Genomic DNA, 20,758 nt, shown 5'->3' with positions numbered 1-20,758 from the left:
CTCCTTTCTCCTTCAGGGAAAATTCTACCCCGAAGGAAAATCTGGGGAAAGCTGGGCCTCAGGAAGAAGTTGAAAAGAAGTCAGGCTGCAAACGTAAGGGGAAGCCAGTGTCATCTTTGAAGTGTTGAACAGTGACTCAGAGGAGCAAGCACCTGCAATCCTCCCCTTGGAAGGCAATTCTGCCACTGTGTTTTGCTTGATACAGCATTATGGGGCTAATCCAGGGTGGAAGCCTGCTATTAACAGGAAAAAAATAGTACTACTGAGCACCTACTGGGGAGCACTTCTAACAACTGGTCACACAGAGGCTAATTTGGGGGAAGGGTTTTGCTTTTTTTTTTTTGTGCTGAGGAAGAAGCCAGCAGACGTTTTGCCATGAGTGCAAGAGGAGGTCCTTCATCTCTCGCAGAAGGCATTGTTTTGATCCTGTGCAACAGTTACAGCTTTTTTTTTTTTTTTCTTTTCTAGTAAAAATTACAACTTCTGATCGGCGTTCAGGTGGTTTATGAAAAGCCCACTCTGCTCTGTGGCTGTTGCACTCAGTCACTCTCTGCTGACCCAGCAAGGAGCTGTGAGCCACACGGCTGTGTCACCGGGAACCTGCTCCGAGGGAACTTCTTGGCAGGATTTTCCCACGTCACGTTTCCTGACCTCGGCTGAATAACCTGGGCATACGACCAATAGTCTCGGTGAGAAGCATGAGCTTTTAAATCACAGACCATCAATCATTTTGCTTTAGTTTCTTGCTCTCCGTTTCTCACTGTTTTTTAGGAAATCATTCCTACCTGCAAAGTATTAACACCTGGAGCCATGTCATGTTCTGGAGCAGAAAGACCCACAGAAGACAGCGTGGCCCCTGAAACAGGCATCAAGGACAAGAGAGAAGCAGGCATGCTCACAGCCCCGTGGCAAGCAGTTCTGTAGCGGGGAGGGGTGAGGAGAGAAAGCTGCCACGCTGAACCAGCGAGGTAATTTTGTTCACTCGCCAGCAGATGCCTTCAAAAAACCCAGAGGCTGCACGCCACGAGGCCATCGATCGCGGCGCTAAATAAAGCCGCGGCCTCCCTGCGTGGAAGGTGCTGATGAGGAAAGGGCCGCGGCCACCCTGGTGTGAGGTGGCAGATGCACAGCGGGACATCCCCTGCCTGACCGGCACCGTTCGACCGTGAGGGATGGCGAAGGGCTGTCGGGGAGCGGTGCCGAGACACGTGGGGAGAAGCAGCATGGCAGGACGCGCTGGCCCGGTGCCTCCTTTCGCAGGAGGGCTGTGGGGAGGCTCCTCGTAAGAGCCGGGTGGGGCCATCTGCAAAAATGCTGCTGCTCCTCCTCAGGGTCCCGGGAACCGGTGGGTGGCTCAAGGGGCAAAGACGTCAAGTGAAGATGTTGAGAAAGGGAATGATGAACAGTGACTTTGGATGGAAACCTCAAGCCCCAGAGGTGATGCAAGTGTCGGACCAGTGAGTGTTGCTCAAAGAACCAGTGTCAGAAGCATTCGTAGTGCAGAACGGGCACGTTGGGGACGCAGCAGAGCTGCAGGCAGGCCAAAACCACCGGTGGGCATCGCCTGCAGTGGGGCGTGCTGATGGGCTGACAGGCCCTCACCAGCGGCCTTAAGGCCTTGCAGGACAGAGGCAAAGTCCACCACAGCCTGCCCAGCCCGGCTGCATCCCAAAAAATGACTGGAGACCGGCACCACCTCGCCGGGCTGTCAGCCTCCCGCTTCCTCCAGACGCTTTGTTTACAGCTGCGTCTAAAATAAACGTTGCCTACTTTTTTATTTTTTTTTTCTTTTACTCCTGTTATTCCTGCGGAGCAAGTCGGATTCCTTTCTGACTCACGCCTGATTTAACTAACTTCCAGCTGCATTTATCTTTCCCTCGCTGCTGCCGCTGCCGGGGCGCGAGCCAGCGCTCAGCACGGCGCGCAGACACCAAGCTGAGCCGTGGCAGCGCTGCCGCTTACAGGAAAGAAAAAAAAATATGAATTTATTTATCTATTTATTTATATATTTGGGGATTCTTTTATTAGGATTTTATTTTTTTTTATTAAAAAGAGAACACGTGCTCGGATTTCTTGGGAAGCACAGGGGCTGGGGGGGGGGGGACACCCCTCAGCAATGCCCCCCCCCAAAAAAAAAAAACAAAACTCAGGGCTGAGGGAGCTCGGTGGGGGACGAGGAACCGGGGCGGTCACGGTGCTGCCGTGGGCAGGCCCGGGGGCTCCTTACACAACCGGGCGGCCCTTGCATAAGCCGGGGGCGGTGCAGGGGGGGGGAGGCGGAGCGGGGCTCGCCGCCCCCCCCCCCCCCCCGTGCTGCAGCGCCGCGTCCCGCCCCCGGCCCGCTCCGCCTTCCCTTCCCGTCGCCGTCCCCTCCCAGGAAGGAGCCGGAGGAGTCGGCGGCGGCGGGCCCGGCATGGAGTAGGGGCGGCCGGGGGGGGCATGGAGCTGGGCCCGGGGCCCTGCGCGCTGCCCCCGGCCGGGAGCGGCAGCGGCAGCGGGGCGATGGCAGCGGCAGCAGCGGCGGCGGCGGCGGCGGGGCCGTGCTCGGAGATGCTGCAGGTGGCCGAGGAGGCCTTCCGCGGCGGCAACTTCGAGCTGGCGGCCGAGATCTACGGCTCGGAGCTGGCCGAGCTGCCGCAGCCCGAGCGGGGGCTGTGCCTGCGGCGTGCCGATGCGCTGGCCCGGGCCGGCCGCATGGCCGAGGCGCTGGACGCCTACGGGGCGGCGGCGCGGCTGGCGCGGCTGCGGCCCGACGAGCTGCGGGAGCTGGCCGAGAGCTTCGCGCTCAGCATCCGCGACAAGGAGCTGCGCCTGCCGCCCTGGCGTGGAGGTGGAGGTGGAAACGGTGGTGAAGGAGAAGGGCTGGGCGACCCTGCCTGCTGCCGGCCGCCCGAGCTGTTCGCCTGCCCGCTGTGCCGGCGGCTGCTGTGCGAGCCGGTGACCCTGCACTGCGGGCACACCCACTGCCGCCGCTGCGCCGAGCCCGGGGACTGCGGCCGCTGCCACCGCCCGCGCCGCCCCGCCGAGCCTTCCTCCTCCTCATCCTCATCCTCCTCCTCTTCCACCTCCTCCTCCTCCTCCCCGCCGACCCCAGCCGCCCGGCCGCGGGTCAACGTGGTGCTGGGCAACCTCCTGCAGAAGTGGTTCGCCGCCGAGAGCCGGGCCCGGCGGCTGCGAGCCGAGGGCGACGCGCTGCGGGAGCGCCAGGAGCTGCCGGCCGCCCTGGAGAAGTACAACGAGGCGCTGGAGATGGGTGAGCCGCCGGCCAGGCTCCTTTTTATCCCACCCCCCCTTCCCCAAAGCAAAAAGTAGGGGAGGGCTGGGGAAGCGGAGAAGTTTGGGCAATAAGTTTTGGGGAATTAAAATGTCCCCCCCCCTCCCCTTCTCCCCTCTTCCCACCCACCCACCCCAGCAGCCGGTCAGGGCGCTGCTATTTCTGTGCCGCTGCTGTTATTTCGGTGGCGGTGCTCGCTGGGGAAGGTGCCTCGCGCTCAGCCGCCCGCAGCTGATGACTCATGGTGCAGCGCTTCTAGAAAGCCCTCCCGCCGTGGTCCTGGGGAAATTGGGTCTCCTGGATGGAGGGTGCAGGGTGCTGGGCTCCGCCACGGCCTCGTGCGAGGAGCTGGTGCCCGAGCGCTCAGCCGCTCGCTCGCGGCCGTGCTCTCAGCAAGCAGCGTCTGTCGGAAGCACTAAAACATCAGTAGGTGTCCAGGCTTGGACATAAATCTCCCTATCTTATGCTGTGGCAAGAAAAATTCATCTTTCAACCCGTAGGCACCAGCTTCTTGTGTCCTGAGCGTAACCGCCTCGGACAAATGTGCACACCGTAGTTCTGCATGCAGGGCGCTCTCCAAAGAGTCAGGGTGTGGAGAAAAATGCTGTGTCCCACTCACCCAGACGTGTGGCAGCCCCCGTTTGCCCAAGCCGGGTTGCTTTGGGTCTCTGCTCACAGGGTTGTAGCCTGGTAGTAGTGCTGGTGTGTGTGCGTGCGCCCTGCCTGCTCGCCTCGAACGCGGCGGGGGGCGGCACGGCGTGAGCAGTGTGTAAAATGCATGAGGAGGAATGGGGCTGGGGGCAGCAGGGATCTTGACAAAACCGCCTGGGATCTTGGCGAGCCCCCCTGGGATCTCAGCAAACCCCTCAGGATCTCCCAGGCTGCCCGTCGTGGGCATCTGTCTGCTTCAGCTGGGGAGGAGGGGGAGAGTGAGGCTCCGCCGTGCTAACGGAGATGAAATCCCACGGGCGGATCTCTTCACCTGGAGACGAATGAAACGAGAAGGCAATGGTGCTTTTCCCTGGTGGTGGGAGAGCTCCTTCCTTCCTTTCAGCAAAACTGCTTCCCTCGCTCCTGGTGTTGTCACCCAGGGACAAAGGGCCGGGATCTTCCCCATTGTTCAGCGGGTGGAGAGAAACGTGCTACAGAGAGAAACAAACACGCCGTGGAGAGAAGCACACCGTTACGCCTTGGCACAGCTTCATTTATTTTTATTTTTGCCACGGCAAGTGCTGTGTGCATTACGGCAGGCCACCACCCCACAGCTGGGGCTGGCCGCCGGAGCTGGTCGGTGGCTGTGCTGTTTTTTCCACTTCTGCCGTCAGATGTGGCGAGTGCCGCGCGCTCCTCGCCCGCTCTCCGTAAAACTATTACACGGTTTAGCTGAAGTAATCTCTGTTAAAGTAGGGCAGGACAGAGAGCCCGGGGAGGAAGGTGAAGCGGAGGGAGGGGAGAGGCTTGATGTAGGTCACCGTTGGATGCAGTGAGTTTTCACCACGGCAGTCTCTTAAAAAAAAATAAAATAAAAAAATAAAAAGTAATTGGGTTCTGGCCCTGCTGCTGGGGAAAACTGCATCTTGTGGGTGAAGCGAGAGGCTGATGTGGATTTCAGAGAGTTGTTAGTGGCACGGGGAGAGGGAGGTGCAGCTGGAGGGCACGTGCGGGGAGGACGCAGCGTGGGGCCGGGGTCTGTGTGTGCTGTCCCTGCAGCACGTGTCCCCAGCCCTGGCTGCTGCATAAGCGAGGCTGAAGCTGCTTCATATGTGTTTTTTTTTGTTGTTGTTAAATGATGATTGAGAATGATGGTGGGCGTCTTGCTAGCTTTTGAAACCCTAAAAGTGGAGGCTGCCGTGAGGTGGCTTCCCAGGAGCAGATTCAAGTCCCCACAGCCGAAGGGCAGGTGCCCCCAGGCCATGACCTTCCCTCATGTCCCAGGTGTACCCGCTGTGGTTCCTCACAGGCCACGCTGCTGTCAGCCCGGCTCTATTTCAGGCCTTCTCCACCTGCGGGCATTGCTGCCGGGAGTCCTAGCAGTGGGTGTCTTGGTTGCTTTTCCAAAAGTGGAGCTGAGACTGAAAGGCACACGGCTGTGTGGGTTGTACGATCGCCGTACAAAGTTAGGAGGACTCCAGGCCTCCTGATGTGAGGTTCAGAGGGATTTTTACTCATGTTTCCTTGCTCTGCCCCTTGCACGGGGCTTGGTGTGACAGCAGCTGTCGTCTCAAAGCGAGCTTTCCACATCGCAGTTGGCTCTGTCGTTCTGGTTGTGGCCTCGTGCCTTCTGGTCTGCACACCAACTCTTGAGGTCCCCCAAGCCTGCTGTGAGCAGGCTGGGCTGTAAAAGGCTGCTTGGGGTGGGCTTCGCTTCTTTCTGTCCACATCTGGCATATCTGCTCCTAGTTGCAGGTCTGAGAAGATGGCCGCGGCCTTCAGGTTGTCTGTTGCCTTTTCCCAGTGGAGATGGCTTGTGTTCATTTTCTGTCCCCAGCTGTCAGATTCGGTGTCCCCGCTGCTTCTGTCTTTGTTCTGGTGGATTATGCTGTGGGTTTAGGTGTGGGGTTGTTGTTGTTGAGAAAAATGGCTTTAGGAGTTGATCCTTCCATTCCCCTTGAGGAGCCCACAGCTTGGTCGCTTCCACCACTTTAAACAAAGTCGCTGGCTTTTCCCCTGCCGCAGCCCTCGGAGTAGATCTCTGCTTATTGCCAGGTATCTAATTACCGCTCCTTCAAAGCAAGCACGTGTCAGGCCACTTGAAAGGAAGCATTGGTTTCCAGCTGGATCGCCCTGGTGCCAAGCTCCGTGCCATGTAGCGAGCGCTGCTGCTTGGGCACTGCCCGGCGTGCTGGCTGCTCCCCAGGGAAATGAGGCAGGGGTACCAGAGCTGGGTTTCCTCCCTGCCACCCTCCTCTTCTCCCTTGTCCTCTGACTCTATGGGCTTACACAGGGCTGTGTCTGGGGACAGTATGTCTGTTTTGTGGGTATGCAAGCCTACAGACGCTTCAAGTGGAGGGAGGCTAGATCTTGATGGCAAATTAACAGGTACTTCAAGGATGCGCTTTTGAGCGCATGGTTTTTGTTCCTGTAGGAAGCGAATCCCGGTTTGAGGTAGCAGGTGGCTGTTGCTTAATGGGGAGATAAGGAACGGGGCTTTTCCCAGGTAACGGGTGCACCTTTTACAGGGCTGGCTGGAGGAGGGAGGCGGCGAGGCGGCTCGATCTCGGGGAGCGGTATCTACCAAGAAATGGGCCGTCTCGTGCAGGCCAGGCGGGAGCTCGTTGCACATTTTGTGCTAGTCTGCTGGCTTTAAAATTAGACTCAGCACAGATCTGAAGGAGGCCGCGTTCTTCTCAGGGTGAGAGCATGCTAGTAAGCAAACAAACAGAGAGACCGTAAGGGGATTTGGGTAGCGGTGACTCATTCCTTCAGCTGCCGATCCTCTGCGCCTTTCTTCCTACTGAGGCAGCCTATTAGCATCCCATGCCTTTCCTGTAAATAAGCCTGAAAACGCCTGCTCGGAGCCTGTGGCGGCTCCAGCCTCCTGCACCAGCTTCAGCAGAGCCGGGATTCTCCTGGGGGGATCTCCGGTGCACACAGATGCTCAGACTGCCCAGCACTTTCATTTTTAATCCCCCCAGGGAGTCCACCTTCGTATCTCCAGGGGTGGAGGGCAGTGTGCTGTCCCCAAGCTGTAGGACACGGCGAGAAACAAACTGTGGGTGCTTTCCTGGGCTTCGGTGGGTGGAGGAGGCGCTGCCTCTCTGGGCTGAACCTCAGCGGAGAGACGTTTCGCCCTTCTCCTCATCCCAGTGGAGGTTCACCAGAAATTGGCCCGATACACAAGGAAACTTCATGTGGCCACTCAGCACTAATTTGTTTTGTGGTAAAGCCATTCATGGAAATTTATCTAGCGCCTGCTGAATTCTCCCTTGGTAAGAATTCAATTACGGGGGGGGAACGACAGGCTGGGAGGCAGCAGAAAAGAGCCATAAAGGGAGAACCAGGCATGTGAGGACGACGTCCCGAGCCAAACCGTGCCTGCTCTCCAGCAGATACAGCCTTTTCGGACAGCTGCTCAGCGCCAGTGCCCACTCCCCAACCCTGCTGTGCTTCACCTCCATGGGGACATCGGGGTAGAGCATCCGCAAAGTGACCTGGCCTTGTCCCATCGCATCTCCTCTGGTCTGTACGTGCAGCTGTTCACGACAATGTCTTTGCATACGAGATCAGTTGTGCTATGCTGCTGGTGTAGGTACATGGGCAAGTCAGAGGTATTTTTGGTTTTCCATCCCTCCTCCCTATAGTTCCACATCAGTACAGAGGATGCATTTTCACTGTCACTGGCTTTGAGACTTAAAATAGGTTAACAAAGCACAGGCTTTGGAGCCCAAACTTTGCTCGCTGTAGAAGAGTGTGTCTCTTCCAGCGTGCTGGGCCAGTGTCAGGTTGCCCCTTTGCAAGCCAGGGGCAGGGTCTGTTAACAGAGCTCACATCTGTGCCCCCAGGTTGGTCTGATTTATCAGGCTGGCAATGGTTTTACATCAGTAACTGTTAAATGGGAGGGAGGAGGTAAAAGCATCTGTGCTGTAAATTGAAAAATAAGCGTGTCTTGCTGCACCTCTTGACCTCCTATACTGGCTCTCAACCTGCTACAGCTACAGGCTCTCTTATTTTAAGCGACGCTCCGGTGCAAGTTGATTCAAGAACAGCTGCCTTGGGTTTTCCTGCTGGATAAAAGCGGAGTTGTGGGGGAATACTGCTTCACGGGGAGCACGGCGTGGGTGAGCCGAGAGCAGAGCATTCCTGGAGCTGGGCTGAGTGATTACAGCGATGAGTAAGAAGGCTTTGGGCAAGTGTGTTGTCGTGTTCCAGAAATGATTTGCTGGGGTGTTTGCCTTCTAAGCCTGCTTCTGAAGTGTGTGTGTTTTTTTTTTGTTTTGTTTTGTTTTGTTTTGTTTTTTCAGATAGGGGTGGAAAAGAGATGGTGCAGCCTCCTTTCCGTGGTCCAGGGCAGCTTCCTGGTGCTGCCACATTGCAGGAGGGGTGGGTGAAGGATTTGCTGTCTTGGTTGTGAGCGAGAAGAGGCAAAGAAACTACAGAGTCTCCTCTCTGCCAGGGGAAGCTGCTGAAGTGTTTGTAGAAGGCCGCACTAAAAATCTTTTAAAAAGATGACCGATGCGATAGGACATGTTCTATTAATTCCGTCACTGCTTTCTTAAGACCTGTGCTCCTTAGTGATGTACTTGCACTGAAGAAGCATTCATTGTTCAAAGAAAACAGCTAGAGATCATTCGCAGACCATATATTTGAGTTGTGTGTTACTGTGCTTTAATAGTCTTTTCTTGTCGCTGCACTATTTCTAGAAGGCTGCTATCAAGGATAAGGTCAGCTGTCTCTCAGATGTAGTTAAAAAATAGGTTGACCAAATCTTCCTTCCTCACAGTGTCTTGGGAACACTGCTGATTTCCAGTGGTAAAGAAATAAGCCTCTCGACTTTCTACCAGCCATTACATAAAAGAAACAAACACAAAGTGGGGGAGCTGGAAGATGACTGTCATGACTCTTGGAATGGCAAATAGTTCAGGCGTTTTAATAATTTATCAAAAGAATATCTAATTTTATAGCTACTGAAGGGAAGGATGTCTTCAAAATGAAGAATGAGAGGTAGTCTTTCTGAAATTACATGCTGCAAAAGATAGTAGATGCTTTCTTCTTGGAGGATCCGTGCTAAAAAAAAACCTCTACCATCCTTTTGTAAAATCTGCTTAAATTAAGTGTGTCCCCCAAACCTGTTTTTTCTGTTTTACATGGGCACAAAAATGTGGAAAAGTAGACACTGAGATTACCTGGAAATTGTTGAATAGGGTGGATGTTATTTTGAAGCTGAAAATATTTTGCAGGCTCCCCTCCCCTCTCTCTTTTTTTTTTTTAAACTGAGGTAGTGCTTGAAAAATAGTAGTGAATGCTTCATGTATGACACTGCTGGAAATGTGTGAAGTGCTTGGGAGCAGCAGCTCATGTTACCCTTGATTTGCAAAGAGCTCACAGCTTAAAGCTTAGATCCCATTGCTGGATCTCTGACAGCGCTGTCTGCTTGCAGAGGGCCTGCAGAAGGCAGGGGCTTTGCAGGACCAGGGGCAATGTGAGAGCTGGCATGGTGAACAGGAGCACGTCCGTGGTGGTCACCAAGGGAAGGAGGCATGGTGCAGTACCCTAGACAGTTTTTGAGGTTTATTTTTTAAGTAGTTAATGTTGCTTGTGTAACCTATTGTACTACTCAGGATAGCTTTTCCCCTCCTGCCCCCTGTGTATGTTATCTAGATGTAATTTCTCATACATAATTGAACTGCCTCCGAAATTCTTGAAACTTTCTCACATGTATACATTCACTCTCTAGGGTTGCTCAAGTCTCTTCAAGCAGCATATTCTCTTTTCCTTTTACTGTTCAAAATAAAGGTGTCTTTTGCTTGTGGAAGAAGACGTGTATGGAACTGACTTGGGCTTCCTAATCTGGAAATGAGTAGGATACTTCACCACTCCTCTTCTCTTATACAGGTGTGTTATATGATCTGCTCTGAGGACAAAAGCAGCGGGGTAGTAACTGAGAAACGAGAAGGTCCTTTTTGCAACTTGCAGAGCATCAGCAATTCTCGGCTGAAATAAGCTTTAACTGGACAAAGAGACGGTTACAGAGACTCGAAAAGCAGCTGGTAGAAATGCAGTTTTTACACTGATGGTGGCTAAAAGGGCAGCTAGGTAATCACCTGTGAGGTCCTGTTATGACAGCATATCTCGCTGTAAATCGATCTTGCTCTCTGTGATCGTGGCAGACGTAATTGTCTGGCCTCGCTTGGCAGAGAGGCACAAGGAGTGTCTGGAGTCTCTTTGCAATCACGGGCTCGTGTGCACCTCGCGCAGCTGCCCATTTGTATGGGGTGTTTGGCCACTCACTAGAGTGTTTTGAAGATCGGTTAAGGGTTTGACCTCTTGGGTTTGTGTTGTGTTATGTTTGCTTGTTGTATTTCTACTTTAATCTGCTATCATCCTGTTTTGTACCTGCTATTTGAGAGGGTACTTCAGTTCTGAGGCTGCTATCCTCTCCAAGAAAGGGCTTTGTTAGGAAACCTTACCTGAACCCCAAACTGAATGCTGTGAGAGCTAGCAAACATTGAAAATGAGTCACATTTGTGTGCTCAGTAGTTTTATTATACTAATGCCAAGCAGCCACAGATGGAGTTGGGGTACGTCACCTGAGGCAGTGCTCAAATGTCCAAAGGGTAGAGTGGAAACTGCGGCGAGAAGGTATTGATTCAAGCAATCAAAAGTGGGAAAGAGTGGAGCCCATCTAGCAAAAATGTGGAAGGATTAGGATTTTGATAGGAGGTGTGGATAATGTAATCTGTTAATTTAGCTGTATGCCGGGACTTTCTTGAATTGAGGACTTGTGCTGTACCCTGAAATTCACCACTGCAGTCAGTTTGTACGCAAGGTTCTCCTTGGCTTTATGCTTGTGGGAATGCAAACGAAGCCGTAGGTTAATGTAATTGGTCTGACATGCTTCTGCTTCATTAAGCTAGAGGGACAATCTGAAAGTCTGGGCATGAAGTTAGCTGTACCTTCTTTATGGCAGCACTTCTTCCAGGCAGCTTACAGCTTCTCTTCCAGTGTTTCTCTTGAGTAATGAGGGGAGGAGTGATTAGCTGTGCTGAGTGGTGATGACAGTCCAGCTTTAAATAATATACAGAGCTTCCTTGTTGAGAACTTACTCACTGAGCCCGAAATAAAACCACTGGGAATCCGAAGCATTTTGTCAAGCATATAAAAAAATCTATGTTCTTATGTCTGGGCCTTTCTTTTTCTGGAGGGTGTTCTCAACAGCAGAAGACAAAGAACCGAGGTCCAGAGAAAAGTTAATTCAGTCTAAAATTTATATGTTCTTCAGAATAGCCTAGCTGATCTGTCACCCATGCTCTTCAGTCAAAGTGATAATACAAGGGAGTGTCTTCATGTCTCCCATTCCCCCAAACCAGAAGCTATCTAGGTAAGCATGCTCCAGGGCAAGGAAGAAAGTGTGTGGATGCTTCCTGTATTTTTGTGAGGAAAGGGACAGGGTTGTAGCTTCAATGCTGCTGGTGAAGTAGTGGCTGTAATTCAGGCACTCCAAGTGTACAACAGAATCATGAAATCATCCGGGTTGGAAAAGACCTTCAAGATCACCAAGTCCAGCCATCAGCCTGACCTCTTGAGTTCCACCACAGGACCATGTTCCTTAGTGCCATGTACCTCTCTTTAATGCCTCCAGGGATGATGTCTCCACCACTTCCCAGGACAACCTGCTCCAGTGCCTGACAACCCTCTCTGTGAAGAAATTTATCTTAATATCCAGTCTAAACCTCCCCTGGTGCAGCTTGAGACCATTTCCTTACATTCTATCACTTGTCCCTTGAGAAGGTGACACTGTCCTCACTGCAACCTCCGTTCAGGTAGCTGTAGAGAGCGATGAGATCTACATTCAGCCTTTTCTCCAGACTAAACAGCCCCAGTTCTCTCAGCCCCTCCTCATATGTCATGTTTTCTAGTCCCTGTGTAGGTGAAGAGGAAGATTTTGGTTTGGAGTGGCATTTGGAAATGTGTAATGCACACCTCCATTCACTGCAGGTAGTTACCTTCTCAAACAGTGTTAGTCATATGCCTTACAGCTATGAAGGCAAATAACTTGATATCTGTAGGAAGATTAAAAAATAGAACTGTATGACAGGCAGAACCTGAAGGAAGAGGTTATGTATTTTTATTATGCAAGCTCTGGGCAGTGTGAATGTGGAAGAAGGCTGCTTGTGACAGGTAAACCCAGTGCTAGAGCAGCTGTGTGGCACCTGCTGTGAGTGGAGGAGCACAGTACCCATGCCTCCGCTTCTCGCAGCAGTCTTGCAGCTTGTAAACTCATTTGCTGACCGTCTGGCAGCATTGCTTGTGTGGTGGGAATAGGTGTTTGTGGCACAATCGTGCTGTGAGGTAGCGTGCTGCTTCTGCACGACAGAAAGCTCATGGAAGGGAATGGTCTTAGTCTGCCGAGTTGTATAATCTTGGAGATAGATCTGAGTTAGGGCTGGGGAGGGCCTGGGGTCACTTTATCTGATCCTATACAGGGTCGTATTCTGGCTGCATAGGAACTACTGATAGCTGTCATGTTTGGACTCAGCTTTTTCTTTAATCATAGGATATTCCAAGTTGGAAGGGACCCGCAAGGGCCACTGAGCCCAACTCCTGGCTCCACACAGGACCACCCAAAAACCAGACGCCGTGTCTGAGAGTGCTGTCCAAATGCTTCTTGAACTCCGTCAGGCTCGGTGCTGTGCCCACTGCCCTGGGCAGCCTGTCCCAGTGCCCGACCACCCTCTGGGTGCAGACCCTTTCCCTAACCCCCAGCCTGACCCTCCCCTGTCCCAGCTCCATGCCGTCCCCTCGGGTCCTGTCGCTGTCCCCAGAGAGCAGAGCTCAGCGCCTGCCCCTCCGCTCCCCTCGTGAGGGAGCTGCAGGCCGCCATGAGGCCTCCCCTCAGCCTGCTCTGCTCGGGGCTGAGCAAACCAAGGGACCTCACTGCTCCTCATACCTCTTCCCCTCCAGACCCTTCACCATCTTCATAGCCCTCCTTTGGACACTCTCGAGTATTTTTATGTCCATCTTGTATTTTGTCACCCAAAACTGCACACGGTAACTTGTGCCCTTTATAAAGGGACACTGCTGAAGCCCCCATGCCTGTCCAGGCCATCAGCTGTGTGCCTGCACGGTGCTGTTAGCAAGTGCCCACTTCCAAACCAGCTGAAGTGTGCCTGGCTGCAAGAACGAGCTGGTGGAGAAGGGAGCTCCCACCTCTGCATTCTCCCTCTGTTACAACTTCTTGCGTGCTTTCTCCAGGGTCTGAGTTTGCTTCCACGTGCTAGAAGACTGACAGTAATAAAAATGCAAGGAGGAAAAGCCATGAGGTTCAGAAAGCCTTTATGTAATCCATTTAATGTGGGCTGATAAGTGAGAAACCGTGGGTTTGCTGATTGCATCATGCTCGTCATCCCTCTTCATTTCTGGGGAGCTGAACTTGTTTTTCATCTTTGTTGTAGACTGAAGTTTTATTTGAATGCCCCGAGTGTCTTTGCTGCTTCTGTTAATTATCTCATCAAGTGTGCTCCTGCCTTTGTTCCCCAACCAGACAACACACCCCCACACGCTGTTTTGGGTTTTTTGAGCAGACTCATGCTTGCATGAAGTCTGGAGGAGAAAAACGAAATTGTTACTCAGTTAATTAATACATACTACTAATTTGGAATTGAAATGAAAATAGATGTTCTGTATTATTTTTAAAGCTTATGAAAAAGCTTTCGCTACCAAATTGTTCTGAAGTGAACGCGTAACACGAGAGCAAGGCAAATTTCTTCCTCTCTCCAGTGGTTGGAGTTACGGTAAAATGTGGGAAAGCTTTTCCCATAAAGTCCTGTACGGGTTGACTCTTGCTAGAGAAACTCAGAGGTTTTTGTAATGACACTTTTTCAGTTTTGCTCATGTGCTTAGGAAACATGCTTAGGACTGAAGTAGATTTGAATGAAACACTCTTCTAGGAAGAAATGTCAGATAAGAAAGATTAGGGAGTTGTAGCAACTTTCAACTATATATATATTTTTTTTCTGTGTTGCATTCCCAAAATGAGGAAGAAATCTCAGGAGCAGTTTATTGCAGAAAACCTCTTATCATCCACGTCCTGTTTGGAGAACTCTTAATTGCTCTTGCTTTCTTTTTAGCACACGGAGGTTTTGGGGAGCGATGTTCTTCAATGCCAGACTCCTGAACTCAACCAGTGTAGTATTTTTAAAACACGAAGGCGTGAGCATATCTGGAAAAGTAATTTTGGGTGTTAGCTGCTGCGTAAGTAGAAGCGCAATCTAGCAGACATCTGCAAATGAGTGCAAAGGTGGTGTGAGCGGAGCTGAGGCTGAATTCACAAAGAGGGGTAGAAAGCTAACGTTTTTGGAAAATCTGAGCTGGCTATTGCGTGTGTTTGAACAAGCTGGCAAGCACGCTCTGTGCTGGTAATATTTGGCTGTCCCAAAGCGGGTCCAGGATGCGCAGAGCCACCGAGCCCCTCGGTGCTGGGTGGTGCTCAGGCATCATCTCATGCTGTAGGATAAAGGCTGGGAAGGAGGATGCCACTTGAGAAGGTTCCCAGGACCTGTGGCTCCTAGGAAGACTGTGTCCTGGCTGCCCGGAGCCACAGATCCTGGGAGCCTCAGCGGTGGATACACGATGCTGACAAGAACATAAATTTTGCTGTGCAGCTGCAGGCTCCCAGAAGACTTTGATTCAGGAAATGCCATCTGTTGGTATTGTGGAAACAGTAACGTTTTCTGCGCTTGGCCTTTTTAATTTGGCCTGAGATACGGAGTCATTTCATAGGAGAAATCTTTTATTCTTTAATATTCCTTAACCTCCATCAGAAAGAATGGGTACATTATCTTAAAGCAAACCACTGGTTATTGTGTGACTTCGTGGCTTTGTTTTAAATAAACTTGACGCTTTTTGTAGTATACCAATATCTAGCAGCGCTCACAAACTCTGCATGTCCTCAAGCCTTCTCAATCTACCTCCTCTGACTTAATATTTTTCCCCCAACAAATAAGAGAGTGAAACAACTCAATTTAGAGGATTGGCAGAATCTAAGCCATTATTTAAGCTATACCCGGGGTCCTTGCTCTTTCTTTCCACTTTCACACCTACCTGCAGCTAAGTTGGCATCAGCCAGCTGGGACAGCTCTTCTTGATGCCGGTTATGCTGATCGAGAAAAAGATGCCTCAATCCATCTAACCTTGGCAAATCACATAGCCCAGCATTGTTTTGTTTGGATTTTTGTGGCGTTGTTTCTTTGTTTGTTTTAGTTTTCCTGCCGCACAGTGCCTTTTATCACCTAATACGGTTCCGATAGCTGTTAGCTCGTGGTTTGCAGACCACGCGTGGCCCAGCCCTGCCACCACCCTGCTTGCTCCAGTGGATGGGTGCTGGAAGACCCCCCCAGGCCTTGCCAGGTGCTGGCTGTCTGCGGGCTGGCCCTTAGCCCCGTGCCGGTGACGGGACGTGCCGGCGGGCATCGCCGCCTTGCCTCCGAGTGGGGTGAACTTGAATGAAGGAGGCTGGGCAGCGCTCCAGCTGCTGAGTCTCGTCTGGCTGCCTAGCCTCCCTCTAGAAAACCTGTTATGCTGTATTCTCATAAATCCTGTTCCTTGAGCGAAGCTGGAAACTTGTTCCCCCCGTTCCCTTTCTCTCCTGCTCAGTTAGCTAAACATTCCTGGCCAGTTATTCATTAAAATGGGCCGCACCTTACGCTTTCTGATGGAGGCTTTGTCAGTGCAGGAACGAGCCCTGGTACACGTTGCTTTTTCTGGTCTGGCTTAGTTTTTTTTTGGTATTTTCCCTTTGTGTTTTGGGAGCCTGTGAACTTTGCTTTCAGCAAGACTTGCAGCCTTTGCGACACCCATGTGCTCTGCAGTGGCTTTTTTTTGTTTAAAACACAAACTTTGGCAATTGAGGCAAGATCCCACGGAAGAACTGATGAAGCTGTTCTCTGAGTCTGCCGAATGCATGAAATGCTCTGAATTGTCCGCCGAAAAACATGAGGAAATGTCAGCACGGCTGAAATGTCAGCACTGCAGTAGTGAACAGAAGCAGGAAACTAGTTTGCCTGCCCAATAATCTCGCAAAGCTTCCTTTCCCTCCGTGGTGCCAAAAAATACCCCACCCAACGCTAGCTGATGGAGCCCTACCATCTACCCCCGTCAGTGCACTTGGCACAAATGCCACGCAGCAGATGCAGTGATGGAAACACAGGCGGGGTACGCATCTGGATTTAATACAATCAGAAGACACAGACTATTAAATGATAACTAAATTGGATAATCGTGTATTTGAGCATCTATGGAGCGGCAGAAAGCAAAGAGCTGGCTTCTGAAGGTATTAGGCTAATTGTTTTCAATCTAATTCAATTTGCAGTCATCTTCAGAATTATCCTCTAGAAGCGCGGATCGCTGCAGCAGTCTGCATGCGTAATATTAAAAGAAAAAAAAGCCAACAGCTGACAAAACACAATGTGAACGAGCTTTTATAGAGCTGTTTTAGCTGTAGTCTGCAGCCTTTGCTGTCTATGGGGCAGCACCAGCCCTGGTCTGTCACCCTGCAATTAGCAAACCTGGCATCACTCCCTGCGACAGCCAGAAAAGGCAGCAGTCCTTGCTGCTTGCTTGCTTTCTTTGTCATCCCGTGTCCTGGCGCTCGCATTTGTGTGGCTGCACAGTGAATCAGTTGAGGGGAAAGTGATCCTCTTAAACCTTTTTATTTATTTGTTTTCATTGCATTAGCTTTCAGTCAATTGATTCCTTGGTCTGGTTCACTGCGCAACCACGCGGACCTGGTTTGCTGCACGAGCGCTAGTGCGATCTCCAGGGAAGGGAGGGGATTTTAGGGTGGTGGTGAGCTAACCCTTCTGGAGAGTCGCTTGAACCTCGTGAGCAGTGGCACTAGTACCAGTTACACGCTTACTGTATGTCTGTAGGCACTTCTGTGTGTGCCCAAGCTTCATGTGGTGAAGCTTCATTGTGAGGTGATGGCAAGGGGGCTGATGTGGTTTAATACCCAGTTGATGACATTGATGAGCAGGCAGAGCATGCTGTCTGCAGGTTTGCATGAACAAACTGAACATGGATCAGCCTCAATTTCTCTGTACTTCTCTGAAACTTTATGCTGGAACTAGATTTCCACCTTAAAATGTGTTATAGGGATCATAGGAAAGGACTTGAGATGTTTCTAATCTGTGCAAGCTGAAAACAGTTCATGAATGTCTGATCACTAGGAGGTTTGCCCGCTGTGAGGATGGCAAGGTGAACTGGTGGCAAGCATATGAAATTCGTCAGCTGCATTCATTTTTTTTAATGAATGGCTTCTGGGATTGTTGTAGATAAAGTTCTGCAGTGGTGATTTCTGCACATCGTTTTTTCTTTCCACCAAAACTACACTGGAGGGAGAAAAACGTGATGCTTTTTTTCCCCCCCTTGCTTCAACATCATGTAAGCAAGGTGAGGGAGGGAGCAGGTGACATCTTATGTGTGATTATGAAATCTGTTCTGCTAGATAAAATGCAGAGGTTGCTTCAAGCTGAGGGGAATATATTTTAGGAAAGAATTACCTTTTTTCCATTCATTACAGGGGAGTATAAATGATTGTGCAATTGTGCTTTTTAGGTTACTTTGGCTGAAATTAGGTTACCGCGTTTAACACATGCTAGTGCTTCTTTTAACCTTCTTGTAACCTTTTTTTTTTTTTTTTGTCTTGCAGCTCCTTGCAAGTGTTCACTGATAGCACAGCGAGCAGAACTCTGTACGTCAATGAAAAACTACCAGCAAGCTCTCCACGACGCGGACGTCCTCTGCCGAAACAAGCCCCACTGGCCTGCGGTACGGCGCTTGCATGCTGCAGAGAACAAGATGCTTGTTCTCAGGGCTTCCCTTCGTGGTGGGGTTGGCACTGCTGAGGTTGTTGGCAGAGCATCGTGGCCTTATCAGGGCTGGAAATGTACTGAAAGCGAAGCCCTTCATAGGATGAGTCAGTGGAAGGTCCTTAGCGTGGGGTTTCTGTGATGGGCAGCCAGTGACGTGAATTTGTTTGTACTGGTGCTCATTGATCTGTTTGAGCTTGTGCTGTGGCTTGGCAGCAGAAATCAGGTCCACAAGTCACCGCTGACAGGGAATCACCCATCCCTTTGGGGTGGTGTGCCCCGGGCTTTGCAAGCCTCCTGGCCACCATGTTTTTTGAGGAGTATCCTAGATCGTATTTCAGGATTTCCTTGCCTTTTTTCTTTTGGTACTAAGCGTTCATACGTCTGATTCCCACCTTTGTGTCATAGTGAACCTTAGTGCGGTGGGAGGTTTTTTTTCATACTGAATGAGGTGCTGCGAGGAGCAGTGGTTGCAGACAGTGTGAAGCAAGTGTCAGAAGCGGTGTTGTGGGAGGAATGGAGAAGCACGTGGTGCCTGTAGTCACCGCCTGTTGCCTGAGGGTAGGCAGGGTGTCCAACAGCTCGCCCCACCTAGGCTGACGCCTCCAGTCCCTCACCCATCGCTGACAGAACTGCAGCACAGGTTTGGCCAGGTAAAGCCACTGGGCTTGGAGGGAGCGTGCCATGAGGAGGTAGGGAAGGATCGTAGGTGGGCCTTGGTTTCTCCTTGGCCTTACAAAGACCGAGAAGGTGTTGCATAAACCTCCTGGAGGCCAGCCTCAGCAGAGGAGCTGCAGCTAGCTCTCTGTTCGAGCTGGGTGGGATGCAGGGTGAGACAAGTGCCATATGAAGTATCTAGCTTCTGACAAGTTAGGCACTTGTCTTCCAAGGATATCTGTTTTGTCACCTATTAAAGCATTTTCTATTTGAAGGCAGATCACAATCTTCCCCCCACCTCCTATTTTGCTCTTGAAAATTTGACGTTCTATCTCGGATCGCTTCTCGTCAAGTCAGGGATCCCATCTCAGGCAGTGCTGATGGAGTTTCTGTGTGGAGGGAGATGAATTAAGCACATTCAAATGTTTTCTTGAAGCGTCTTGTCTGTTTGCCTTGAATCCATGGAAATTTGATGTGTGTCAGTCGTAGGCGGATAAAGATTTCGTTAATCGCATCTCCAAAGAATGCTAATCAAAAATGAAATTTGTCATCATGGCATACCAGCAGTACCACAGATACATTTTGCTTGCGTATGCATGTGTCAGAATTTCCACAGAAGCTTTGGTGATCCAGAATTAACGTTATCCAGGAATTCTGCTTTGTTTTATATCTCATGACTTTTCAACCATCCAGTGGCAGAAAGTAGCTCAAACGTGTTGTGTAGCAAAAAATCAATTAAAAAAATCCACAATAAAATAAAAAAACATTCTGAGAGCAGCTCCTGGGAGGTGAGCATTCACCACCAGAACGTTTTAGCTTATTGCTAACTCAAATTTAATGGCTCACTGAGTTCCTGAAGCTCTTGGGTCCATTGCAGTAAGTAGGGCAATAGACCAGTTTGTTTCTTTTCAGTTAATGTGAAAGTCTTGGGCTCTGTGGGGGAGAAGTTTCCAGTTGTGCTTTGCAAGTGGGAGATAGAAACAGAAGCCCTTCCTGAGACTTGCTTGAGAACCTGGCCGGGGGGTCTTGCCCTACAAATCTGGTGCTTCCCATGACAATGTGAAAATAGGAGAGGGAAGGTGGCAGTGCAGTGGTGGTCTCATAAGTGCAGAGGTCTGTTGTTCCTCGGTGTAACTTCTGGTGTTGGATCTTGAGATATTTCTGCTATAGACAGCCCCGATTAGCCCTCATTTTGCAGCGTGGACAAGGAAATCCTTCTTGCAGCCCCTAAGGAAGACACCAAACTGCCTTGTAGCCTCTCCAGGGCAGTTGAGTAAACTCATCTGAGATGCTGGGATTGTTAGGAGCTCCTCAGAAAGGTCTTACAGAGGCTGTGCAAGTCTCAAAATAAAACCATCAGGGTCAGGCCTCTGCAGTAGCTCTCTTCTTACTGTTTTCAGAAAAAAATGCAGATCTGCAGATCATGCCTCCAGCATGCTAACTGTATCGCAGTCCCCAGAAGCCAAAGGGCATTTCTTGGGAATCAGGTCAGGCTCCAAGTGCTCCTTTGACCCAGCCTCCTATTGGGAAATGTGCTTTCTGGTTGCTGGAATAAATAGGCTGCTGCTTTGCTGTGTTTTGGGAAACTCGGTCCTTGTCTTGAGAAGTTGCTGCATACTGAGACTGCTTGTTCAGTTCACCAAATGATGTATGGTAATTAGCCTGTCCTACAAAGTGCCTGCTACTTTCTTTTGCTACAAGCTTCGTTCTTATCTTTCTGACAGTGTAAAGGTAAAGATTGTAACGGGCCTCAGCTTGAAGAGCTGTACTGGAAGGGTGAAAGGAAGTGTACCTGCTGGGGGAGATTATATAGTACTGGATCTTTTGGCATTAGGGTGAAGAACAGAAAAATACATCTGCTTATCTGACCAGTCCAAGAGACACAGCCTAAAGACAATTGTGTAAATCAGAGGTGGGCTGGAGTTTGCAGAACATGCTTCTATCTAGGAACCTGGACACAAATGTTTACATACACGTTTAGTTTCTCTCCATCTTCAAGGAAATGATTTCCATAAGTCAGATTTGAACTGCAAATTGATACCCACAGGGAAAAATTCAGAGGTCAGACATTGCTCTCTCGCCAGTAACAAGCAAAGTAGGACTTGTCCCCAGGCTGACTATCATACCTGTTGGCCACAAGTGTGTCACTCTATGACTTGAAGAGGTAGGATGGACTAAAAGATTTCAGGTTAAGCACTGGCATGCTGCCCAAAGCTCATAATATTTTGCTGTTTTCCACCCAAAATAAAATAGAACAATTCTTTTTCCCCTGGCAAGACACCCAGCAAGAAGTGAGTGTCCT

General features: G+C 50.7%; 1 protein-coding gene across 2 annotated transcripts in view; it reads left to right on the top strand.

Annotated features, from left to right (window-relative positions):
• Positions 1 to 2,351: 2,351 nt before the first annotated feature.
• Positions 2,352 to 20,758, top strand: part of LONRF2 (LON peptidase N-terminal domain and ring finger 2) — a 34,159-nt gene continuing 15,752 nt past the window's right edge. The window contains exons 1-2 of one of the 2 annotated variants that reach the window (XR_003492828.3): positions 2,352 to 3,253; positions 17,640 to 17,758. Coding sequence is in view for 1 of the 2 variants with exons in the window: in XM_072030963.1 (XP_071887064.1) it covers positions 2,440 to 3,253; positions 17,640 to 17,758 (933 nt within the window). In the remaining variant the exon portion in view is untranslated. The remainder of the gene's footprint in view (positions 3,254 to 17,639; positions 17,759 to 20,758) is intronic. The other variant, XM_072030963.1, reaches the window with a different exon arrangement.

The sequence above is a fragment of the Anas platyrhynchos genome, chromosome 1, assembly GCF_047663525.1.
Source record: "Anas platyrhynchos isolate ZD024472 breed Pekin duck chromosome 1, IASCAAS_PekinDuck_T2T, whole genome shotgun sequence".
Taxonomy (NCBI): domain Eukaryota; kingdom Metazoa; phylum Chordata; class Aves; order Anseriformes; family Anatidae; genus Anas; species Anas platyrhynchos.
The sequence above is the reverse complement of the archived record's forward strand: the minus strand, read 5'-3'. Positions and strand labels throughout refer to the sequence as shown.